Source organism: Episyrphus balteatus, chromosome 4 (assembly GCF_945859705.1).
Source record: "Episyrphus balteatus chromosome 4, idEpiBalt1.1, whole genome shotgun sequence".
NCBI lineage: Eukaryota > Metazoa > Arthropoda > Insecta > Diptera > Syrphidae > Episyrphus > Episyrphus balteatus.
In genome coordinates this window covers 14,022,155-14,034,072 of record NC_079137.1, presented here as the reverse complement: position 1 = coordinate 14,034,072, position 11,918 = coordinate 14,022,155, and the positions used below count along the sequence as shown (strand labels likewise).

General features: G+C 28.7%; 1 protein-coding gene across 1 annotated transcript; it reads right to left on the bottom strand.

Moving 5' to 3' along the window:
- Positions 1-1,190: 1,190 nt before the first annotated feature.
- LOC129918198 (uncharacterized) lies at positions 1,191-7,629 on the bottom strand. The gene is made up of 6 exons (XM_055998587.1): positions 7,014-7,629; positions 2,772-2,902; positions 2,351-2,689; positions 1,965-2,291; positions 1,746-1,905; positions 1,191-1,681 (listed from the first exon to the last, which is right to left on the bottom strand). Exons 1-6 carry the CDS (start codon positions 7,345-7,347, stop codon positions 1,191-1,193), a joined length of 1,782 nt encoding a protein of 593 aa, XP_055854562.1. The 5' UTR covers positions 7,348-7,629.
- Positions 7,630-11,918: the final 4,289 nt, after the last annotated feature.

Here is an 11,918-nt window from a genome sequence, read left to right as displayed (position 1 = left end):
GTCCTCGAAGTGTTCAGACCCGGATGTCCAATTGTAGGGCTGATGGGGCTTTTCCACTTCTTTCTCATTTTTCGATCTGCTCTGGTGAAGAGGTAAACAAACATTTTCGAATGCTAATTACAACAAAAAAAAAGCTATTTTTCAGTACAAAAAACGTTTGTTTACATCCTCACATATAACTGGCATTAGATGGACCCCATTGAGTTGGTTTGGTTATGTTGGCGGTAGCTTATAGGTATACTGACTTTTTGTCGGGGTAAAAGTTATCTGCATCCTCGTTGCCCGCTAAAATAATGTGGTCATCCAATATATCTAAGGCACTTTGTTGGTTAGTCATGCCTAAAAGTATCTTTGCTAATTGCAGTAGTATTCTTGTCCAATGGTATGATTTTTGCTTCCTCTTAGTCGCTTATTGCTATAGTATTTGTGCCGCTGTCGCAGAAGCTGCTTGTAGATCAAGATTTTCGTTGGTTGCCCTAATCCCGTTCTTCTTTTCATCAGGGGCTGAAGGCGATGGAAAGAAAAATTTGACTTTTCTAAGCTCTTTAAAATTGATTCCTAAGTTTGATTTCTTTTCAAAAAAAATTAATGTATTTATTTACGCAATAATCATATATGTACCTATTTGTCTTTTTTCTCTGTTTAATAAGACGTGCCCCTTGAAGAAGACTAAAAATATTGATATTATCTTTTACTAATAAGAGATATCTTAAAATTCGAAATAAAGATGCTGGATATTCTCTAAACTCCATTCAAGTAAATTTCGGGAATAAGCTTGTGTGGATTGAAAAATGGGCAGCATTAAGTATTTTGTTGTTTGTTGTACTTGCAACCACACGTCAAGAGCTCGTTTTAGAGATCTTGGATTTTCACTTATGATGACTCCATTGTCCGCAAAGAATAACTGATGTATTCTTTGGTTCGTCACTTAATTTTCAAGCACGTCATCAAAATGTGAGACTGTGATTTCACTTACTCCAGCTAGACACATAAGTAACCGATTTATCATACATGTCCATAATTATCCGCCCAAAACAAAGGCTTTTGGAACGAAGAAAATACCTTTAAAGATTTTCAGCTGAGTATTACCTTAGGATCCCATATTTTCTCCTACGGTGATGACTGAGAAACATACTGTGAACATACTGGTTTAATGAAAAAAAGAAACAAAAATCATAAGACTTGTATTCTCAATTTTTATTATCATTTAAGTAATTAGTCAAACTTATAATATTTGGGTTCGATGAAATTTTAATTTTTAAAAAATAACTTTCAATAAGTTCATAAAAATATTTAGCTTCTAAACGAAAATCCATGTTCATAACATAATATAATTTAATTAAAATATCAAGAGATTTAATAAAAGAATTAGTTTTATAAACAATGCAATCGTAAAGAACGTAAAAACTTTCAAGATTTGTGAGTTCTTCGCCTACTACCACTATCAATGGTTGTAGAGTTTTGTTTTTTTCAGATGCTTCTAACTTTACTTGTTCGCATTTTATCTGATAATCCGCCATGTCAACGCAGTGCATTACTGTGGCATTTTGTGCATCCGAAATGGATGGTTTCCATTTTCGTCTTTTATCTCCAGAACCATTGGGATTTAGTAGTTTTGATGATAATAATGGTGGTTTTATAACAGCATTTAGAAGAAGAACTATTAAACAATCTTTTGAATCTTGAAAAAAAAAGAAAAAAGATTAGTTTGTGAAAGATTCTACCTTTAGCATTAAGTTAGAAACCTGTTGAAAGTTCGTTATTTAAATTTTCCATCAATTCCTTTGAATCAGGATCCTTGATCTTCTCTTTAAGATATGGTACGATATGTTCTCTAAAAAATTGCCATTCCTCCAAGATATCTTTCGGACTATCCGGATATAGTTCAACAAAATCAACATCAATCTAAAAAATACCATTTAATCAAACTTTCAAGTTGTAATAAAAAATTGTTAAGAACATACCAAGTTGTAACCTATTGGATTTTTGAAAAGAGGCCAGTTTTCCAAAACATCTTCCCCCTTCAAAATATCAGTTCTTCTAACTCTGAAAGTTTTTCTCCATTTGTTTAAAACTTCATCCCATGGTTTCATGTTCTGAGAAAGCCAAGACTTTTTTGCTAGTTCATCAGCACTTGCAACCACGATGTCAATTTCAGAATTTCTAGTTTTGGGACTTGGGGCTTCTTCTGATTGCCAAGGTCTCTTGACTTTTCTACGAGCATTAATTGCTTTGTCGTAAAGCTTTCCCATTGGATTAAGTCCTTTTCCTCGAGTGCTATAGTAGTATCTCTAAAATAAATCAATTTGTTAACATTCAAAAATGGTTTTATTTCGAAAGTGATGTAAACCTTTTCTTCTGTTGGAAATACAATTCCAATTTCTTCGGTATATCGAACTATATCACTCATAGACATGGCCATTCCTCTATCTACATGGTAATCCACAATAACACTAACTAAAGCAACTCGATGTTCATCCAATAATTTCGAATGTTTTTCGTAATGATTTAATATAGTTTGACCTTTTACAGAAGATTGAAGAAGAACATACAACTGCGATTGATCGACACTTCTTCTTTGAGTTGGAACAGACATTCTGGCAGGTGATGATGATATTACTCTAGAAATTCTTGGAGTTGGAGAAATAACTCTGATGGGTGCTCTTTTTGGTGGACTGATTTTTTGACCCTATTTTTTTGTTTATATTGAAAATAATAATAAAATAATTTGATAATTATGATTTAAAATTTAGTTATATATTTTTGTGTACCATGTGTTGTTGCTGCCATTGGGACAAACTTGTTCGGAATTTAATTCGTAGTCCAAGCATATTGGTGGGGAATAATTCCTTTATGTCATCATCTTTTATAAACAATAGACTTTCAATATCTATTCGGCATTCTTAAAATATAAGGAAAAATATACATTATAGAAACTTTGTACTATACACAGTACACACTCATACATTGGCTTTTCATCTAAAAAAATTTCGAAATTTATTTCAGCCTCTTATTATATATTAGTTGAGGTCAAAACAAATTGTTACCCTCATGAAACAAAAATTTTTTTAATAGGAATCAAGGTTTTATCAGACTTATCGTACATTTTCCTTATTTCCCAAAAAAACACCCTTTAACCTAAAATATTTTCATAGACTGCTTAGGTTCTTAGTTTCTGTTGTTAATGAAACATTTAAATTAATTTTCATTGGCATTGGGATATCATTTTTGTTACAGTTTTTATGCTAATCTTTCTGAATTTTTTTATTCTTTTTTCTAAGCCTTTTAGAAACTTAATTCTTACCTAGCTCAGCCCTTCGAAAAACAACATTTCACTAAATATATTTATGACAACTTTGTTGCTGCTTTATCTTAAACCTTAATTCACAAATTTCATTAATGTATAATGTGTTTCACATGGGTTTTGGTTGTAGTAAAAACACATGCATCCTTGCGTTAAATGTTAAATGGGCAATAGCTTTCAAAAAATTTTTTCCTCTCTCTTAAATCCGAAGTCAGAAAAAAACGTACATTTAAAAAAAAATTACTGTGTAAGATTTGTTCACAAAACAAGTTGAACATTTCCTTAAAAAACGGCAAAACGATTTTGAAATTAAATTTTTTTTTGCATTGGTTTTTAAATAATGTAATTTTGTCTGTAGCCTTTGATATCTACCTACTACTGCTTAAAGTGACTATCAAAAAAAGCACAAGCCAACAAAGGAAACTAACTTCTGAAACTTTAGTGGAGCGCTTTTTTTTAAGTCAGTGCAATTTTTTCCATTACAAAATTAAATATTATTAAAAAAAAAATTCAAAATTTCAAAAAATGTAATTGCAATTTGAAAACTTTTTGCATTAAAAACATTACAATTCAAAATGTCTACATTAAATAGTTCGTCCAAACTAAATTTTACTACTTCCAATTGCAACATTTTTTATTTATTTGAAGTGCAAGTTTTATATTTATAATGTAAGTAGATTTAACCGTTAGGACAAGTCGTGTATTTTATTAATACCTACACAGAGTTACAAAAAAAAAAGTTTCGCACTTTTAAATTCAGCAATAATTTCGAGTAAGTTAAGAAAAAAATATATTTTTTTTTAATATAGTTTTGCTCATATATCATTTAAGAATTTGTTGGAAAAAAACATATTTCAATTTTTGTTTTGAATAATCAATGTTTTCCGAACGAGTTCATGAATTTTGTTGAAATTTTGGTTTTATTGTAGATTAATACTTTCTTTAGTACGGCCACCATACCAACATTTTAATTCTAAAAAACAGGGGAGTATACACTATTGGGACAAGAGGGGCGGTGTCCAGGGCCCCAGACCGAGGCTAGGGTCCCACCTGGAGACAATACAGAGAAGGTTATTCTTATTATAAAGAAGTAACGAAGCAAAAAATAAGATATTTGATATGAATCACTTCGGACACAAGAGAGAAATTATATTCTTCAGTGTAATACATAATGCATTGGAAGCCAGTCACATATTATATATCATCTCAAAAAAAAATATTACTTGCACAATCTAAGCGACCATCAAAATAATACATCAGAAGCCTTCCCCTATAAAAAAAAAGTAGTATGGCGTATACGTAATTTTTTATTTTTTCTTATTTGATATGTATATCAAAGAGGATTCAAACATCAAAGGGGGCCAAAAGTCTTGCTTGAGGCCCGGTAACTCAAAGTACGCCTCTGCTTAAAAATAAATTAAAACCATTCTAGTGAATGTTGACAAAACAATAGAACTAGTTCGTGTGTAGATCTAATTTTTTACAGCAAAGTTATATGCAGAAAAGCATGATATGAAGACCAATATTTCAACAAAATATTCATTTATTTGTACAAGGGCTCCAAGAATTAATTTTTTTTTAAATTTTATAATTTAAGTGGAGTAACTAAAGATCAAAAATTGGCAATATTAGGGAACCCGGCCGAACAGCTTAGATTTTGATGATCTTTTTTTTTCAAACGTCGGTAATTAAAAATACTTTAAAGTCTATAGATTAAAAATTGCCGGTGTTGCCGTTTTGATTTGTTAAATTTAATTGAAGATTTTTATGAACAAAAACAAATTTTTTTTCAAAAATTTTTCTTAAATTTCATAAATTAATCGATGCCAAAAGATTGTCTAGGAAATTCAAGGAAAAAAAATATATGGGAATGAGGGAAAATCTTCCATAGTTCAAGCAATAGATGCAATTTTCTTATTAATTGACTTCAAACACAAAAAAAAATATTTGAACACAACGGCAACACCTACAGTATTCAAATATACATTTTTTAAAAGCTAGAAGCTTAGTCATATATGTAAAATTAAAATTAAGTTAATTGAATGAACGGCTTTTGAAAGAATGGTAACTGAACTCAGATTTTTGAAAAAAAAAAATTATTGAAAAAATTTTAACATGTCGTTTTTTAAACTTGATCGTAATATAAAATGCATTTATTTTCAAATTTTTTTGGCCGCATTATTTCATTTCAAATTATAAAAGGAAATGTCAATATGTATTACGGTTTATGAAAAAAATTAAAAAGTATTTCATTTTCGAAGAACTTTTTTTAATAAAAGTTTTGAAAAAAAATGTAACTTTTTTTTTTTAAAGTTCAACATCTAAACATAAAACTATTTTTTATTCATTTAATAACCCTTACTGTTGAAAGTTAAATAGCAAAAATTTAAAGTTCCACAGTCTTTGAGAAAATTAATTATATCAATGCAAAAATTCAGTTTTAATAAAAAAAAAACCATTGAAATTGAAGTAATTTTTCATTTTTTTTTTTCAAAATTCTGATACCTATATTTTGCCTTTTTTGCTTCGAAATTCAACTGATAATATTTATGGCTAAAATTTTTTTTTAAATAAATTCATATTTTATTAGAAAAAGTTTGGAAAAAAGTAATTTTAAATTTTTCTAATAACATTTTTTTTTATTCTAATTCTGAGTTTGAGGACCATTTTTTCAAAAAGTCTTGATTAAATTTAGTGGATTTAAATTTAAGAGATAAGAATGAGCTTCTGGCTTTTTAAAAATGTATTTTAAAATATTGTAGGTGTTGCCGTTGTTTTCAAAATATTTTTTTTGTGTTTGAGGTCAGAATGTTAGAAAATTGCATTTATGGCTTAAACGATGGAAGATTGTCCCTTACAGCCTTTTATATATATTCCTTAAATTACATACCTAGAGAATCTTTTGCTATAATTTGTTTTATGAAATTTAAGCAAAAAAAAATGGTTTTGTTAAAAAAAATTTTATTTTAATTTTAAAAAACAATACGGCAACACCGGCAATTTTTAATCTATAGACTTTAAAGTATTTTTAATTACCTACGTTTGAAAAAAAAAAATCGGCAAAATCAGAGCTGTTCGGCCGGGTTCCCTAATAATTTGCTTTAGTTACTCTACTAATTATTATAAATCTATAAGAAATTTTTTTCTCTATAATAAATTTTTTTTTTAATTTTTTTTTTACCTTGAATAGATTGTTATGTCGAGCTCTTCTTGCCAAAGTATCGTAAGGGCCAAAATAAATTATGAATTAAGGACAACATAATAATAATATTTTTTTACAAGTTTTTTGTGTTAATCTTGGATCGCCAATCACCAATAATTGAAGAAAACATTCACATCAAAATTGTCTTCAATAAGTCTAAGGACAAATGATAGTTAAGATTTAACTGTAACCTTAAGTATCGTAAGCGCCACCGTGCCCCTAACCCTAAATAACACTTTACACTTTCAAACCTATCACACAGGTTGCCTCCGAACAGTGAAATTCCACTTGTACAAGGTTATAGGTACCTATGTACATCAAGTTGTTACCTACTCAAAACCCGTTTTACAAAATATATACAATATTCAGAACCTTTTTCATACCCTACTGTTTGGATTAAATAGATATAAAAACATATCTATTTGATGGTAGGTAGATCAGTATTAATTATTCAATCAAATACTAAAAAGCATTTTTATGAAAAGGGCTAATCAAATGTATTCATACCAATAAGCCGCAAATAAATTTCTTCACTTAAACCAAATTGTCGACAAATGAGATCTCTTAAATCATTTTCGAAACAAATCTCATCTAATTCTCTCACTTCTTCTTTAATAACATCAACAGAATCAGATGTCACATCATTTAAATTACTAAACATTTTAAATTGATTATTATATTCTTTGTTTCTTGTTAAATTTACGAAATCATCCAAACAGAATACACACAACACACGAACTTTGCACAGAACCGAACTGTGAAAGACACATCGGCGGAATGAGCGGAGAACGGAGAGCAAGCAATAAAACAGATGTCTTGTTACTAGGAACAGATATCTCATTAAATCAAAGAGAGAGGAATATATACACACAAAAAATATAAAAACCAACACACCAGTGTGTTTTCGTGTTAGTTGAGGAAGAGAAAAGAAAAAATGAAAAGAAGATTAAAAAGGCGCCAACAAATATTGTTGCTTTAAAAAGACACCCCTTGAAAATAAACCCATACAAGTGGTAGGTAGGTAAAGTATATACGAGTATATACGACTTAAAATAGGTACAAGATTTATTCAAGTTGATGAGGTTTCGTTTTGAATTAAAAAAAATATCGACAATGCAAAAGAATTAGATATTGACGCTATGCTATGATATTTACACATTGAATCGTGATTAAATAAATCAACTAGGGCAAGGCGCAGTTACATTTACTCGTTATTTTAGCAACACATCACGTAAATTACTTTTACAGGTTTAATATTTCTTTTTTTTTAACAATTCTGTTACAAGTGAATTTAGAATGTTAAATGTTATAATATTTTTGAGTTTTATTAAAATACCTAATACCTACAAATCTGTAATATTCGTATTCTTTAAATACCTAGTAAAATTACAAAAATAAGAATATTTTACAAATAAAAAACTTTTGTAATCCAATATAAAGTAGAAATTGCAGCATTTAGCCTTATGAAACCCAGGATCTCTTGGAATGGTTGGCTTGAACTTGGAATGGAAGAAATGTTAAACGTACCTATCGCATATTATTATTAATCTTAGCTCTTAGGTTTGTACCTAGTTGGAATTATAGTAGGACTAACCTTCCTAGATTTTGAGTGGAAGATATGTAGGAGAGGATAGACACCGGGGAAATTACAACCGAAATAAAATTTTTGTAAAATTAAATTGAATAGGTACCTGTTATTGCAAATTAAAAAAAAATCCATTCAAATAAATATTTATTGGAAAAAATGTATTTGCATTAAAAACAAAATTTTTATTGCAACCGAAAAATATTTGTATTGAAAAAAAAATTCTTCATTGCAAATAAAAATATTTTGCATTAAAAAAAGTTGTATTGCAAATAAAATATTCAATGCAAAATATGTGCAAATACCTACTATTTTTTTAATATTAGTCAAAATTCTTGAAATTTTGACATTTTGAGTATTTTTTTCAAGATTATAGTTGAAATAGCTAATTTTGAATTAGCATACATTTTGCATTGAATTTTTTTTTTCAATGCAGAAAATTTTTTATTTGAAGTTGCAAAATATTTTTACTTGTAATACAAATTTTATTTTCAATGCAAATTTTTTTATTTGCCATAACATTTTGTTATGGCCTTTGCTTTAGCATAAACGGGCTAAGCAATTTTGTAGATTTTACAAAGTGGTTTTTGGAATTAATTTTACCTATATGACCAAAAATACCGGTACCTCGTACCTGTCTTATACCAATCACAGAAAAGTACTTATAAATTTCTTCAAAACCCCACCGATTTTTTTTTTTTCAAGTACCTAGCTACCTATTATATTTTAAACAATTTCTGTCTTTTGATGAAAAAAAGTTTTCACTACCACCAAAATAAAATTTTGACAAAATTGAGAACCTAGTTCGTTAAAAAAAATTATTTTTGTAAACGGAAAAATTTAATTGACGGCCAAAAGTTGAATTTCGCAAGTGCGAAAAATCAGGGTTTTGGTTTAGTTCAGTTATTTCATAAAAAAAAAAAATATTTTTTAAAAGAAAATAACAAATCGTGGTAAGTCCGAAAATATAAAAATGTTAATAATCGCCATAAAAAAGTTGTCTAATAAAGTTTTTACAAATAATTTTTTTGAAAATCATTATACCCGTTTTTTTTTCCAATAAAAAAAGGAAAACGATTATATGAATTCGATTACGAAAATTCAACTAAGAGGGATTCGACTGTACTTTTAAAAAACTCAAAAATATTTGTTTATTTCAATGTTAAGGCTTAACTACATACACCACTTTTTGAAAAAGTACAAAATAGTCCAGTGCATTTATGATGTTCATATATGGACGACCCAGCAGTTTGTACCACCCCCAAATTTTTTTTGCTCATTCGATAGAGCATTGGCTGAATATTATTACCCTGATTTTTCGCACTCGTGAAATTCACCTTTCGGCCGCCATCTTGGATTTTAGTTTTTGTTCAATATCTCGATTTCTATTTATCCTACATAAAAGTTGTGTATACAAGAAACGTAGGCAATTAAATTTCGCGTCTTTTATGTTAAGAACACTTTTTCGATATTCTGACTATTAAAAAAGTTACAAGCCAAAAAAGTAAAAAAAACCGAAAAAAATGACAATTTTAAAGTTTTGAGGACTTTTTATCAAAATTATGAAAAAACGTTCCGAAAAAAGATTATTCACCTTAAAATTCTCTACAACTCTGCTATACAACTTATTTTTCTATCTCTATAAATACAAAAGTTATTAATACTTTTTTGTTAAAAAATACCCCTTTTTTACGAAATGAAGAGACTTAAATATAAAAAAATTGCAGGTCCTGAATTTTCTCTTGTAACATAAAGCTTTAAAATACTCACTAATCATTTAAAATTCAAGATTTGGTAAAAAAAAATTTAAGAAAAAAGTAAAGATAAAAAACACAAACAAAAAAGAGCATTTTTAACAGAAAAAAATATTAATAACTTTTGTATTTATAGAGATAGAAAAAAAAGTTGTATAGCAGAGTTGTAGAGAATTTTAAGGTGAATAATCTTTTCTCGGAACGTTTTTTCATAATTTTGATAAAAAGTCCTCAAAACTTTAAAATTGTCATTTTTTTCGGTTTTTTTTACTTTTTTGGCTTGTAACTTTTTTAATAGTCAGAATATCGAAAAAGTGTTGTTAACATAAAAGACGCGAAATTTAATTGCCTACGTTTCTTGCATACACAACTTTTATGTAGGATAAATAGAAATCGAGATATTGAACAAAAACTAAAATCCAAGATGGCGGCCGAAAGGTGAATTTCACGAGTGCGAAAAATCAGGGTAATAATATTCAGCCAATGCTCTATCGAATGAGCAAAAAAAATTTGGGGGTGGTACAAACTGCTGGGTCAAATTATAAATGCACTGGACTAAAAAGTGAAAATATTTTTTTTCTGGCTAGCACAATTTTTTTGTGAAAAAGAGTATACAAATTAATTTTTAAACCAAAAAATAAGCTTTCTGCATCATTTGTTTTAATTTTCCAGCCCGAAAAACTATATAAAAATCAGTTTGAAAATTTTCACTTTTGTACTTTTTCACTTTTTAAGCCAATGTAGTTAAGCCTTTACTGTTACTCATATGTTTCTGTATAAAAATTGTCATTGGGCACGTTCAGGAAATATTAGGGACTAGATATTTAGGCAACGTCATTTTCCGAACGGAAATTTGAGCAAATTGACTAATGTCGAATTCCTTTCAATTGAAAAATCGAATTTTCGGCGATCTCGAAGCGAATTTTTTCTGAAAATCATGTTCCATAGAAAAAAAATTCGCCTCAAACGAAGCAGAATTCGAATTTTTTTTAATCCTTCTTTTTTGAGAGATTTACACGGATTTGCACACACACTTGGAACATTTGACATTTCTCAAACGTCAGCTGAAAGTTTTCTTCGTGTTGTTTGTTTATTTGAGAAAACCAACTTCAAATAAAGAGAAAATTTTAATTGAATATCGTATTTTTATTGCGGAAAAATATGAAATAAATAAAAAAAACAATGTGCGATCAAAATATATTTTTTCCTGGCATAGTTCTTGTGAAAAAGTCAAATTACTGTGACTTTTCTTCTCGTAATTATCGTCAGAAAAATTTTTCTCTGTAAAACCACAGCATACGGCCAAAATAATAACCTTCTACTTCATCTTCACTCAGATCTCAATAATAACTGCAATTTCCCTTTGATTCTGATTAAAATAAATCTATATTACCGAAGAAAATAAACAAAATTATTGATCAAAGGAATCTCTGGTTTTATTTTGCAGAAATTGTTTTGGTTTCAGCTTGACGTTTGTGTAAAAATTGTTGTCAAATGACACACATACAATCGCAAAAAGAATTCGGTCTGTTTTCATGTTCCTTTTTAACACCAAAAATTCCATTTTTTTGAGGCGATTCAAAAAATTGAAAGGAATTCGACATAAATTAGTTTGGATATTATTGTCAAATTTCGAAATTTACTTGAAAATTTTATAGAGCGCATGGGGCAGACACCAAATTTCAATTCACTTTAATATTAGTTACAACCGATAATGCACTTTTCACTCGTTTTTCACACAAATAGATTTAATTCTGTTACCGTAATTCTATAATTAAAAATAATCAGCTGTCATGTTTTTTCAAATTTTCTTGCCTAACTTTCCAGTCAGTTTTCCAATAAAATTACCTAAATTGGAAGGATTTTTTTTGACAACTGACCAATCAGAGACCGAGAAATTACCTAAATATTTAGTCCCTAACGTTTCTGAACCTGCCCATTGAAATCAGTTTAGTCGTTAAGGAGAAAGTCAGAAATCTAGAAAACGCTTATATGGCAGCTATCGTAAAAAGCATTTGTTTTGTTTTAGAAGTATAGGGCATTATTTTCCAAAGTCCACAGATTTTTTTGAAT

Coding starts and splice junctions, on each gene's coding strand:
- LOC129918198 (XM_055998587.1), bottom strand. CDS start 7,347: ATGAGATATCTGTTCCTAGTAACAAGACATCTGTTTTATTGCTTGCTC. Junction 2,903..7,013: donor AATTTATTTGCGGCTTATTG/GTATGAATACAT, acceptor TTATATTTTAAG/AATGCCGAATAGATATTGAA. Junction 2,292..2,350: donor TATTTCCAACAGAAGAAAAG/GTTTACATCACT, acceptor GATTTATTTTAG/AGATACTACTATAGCACTCG.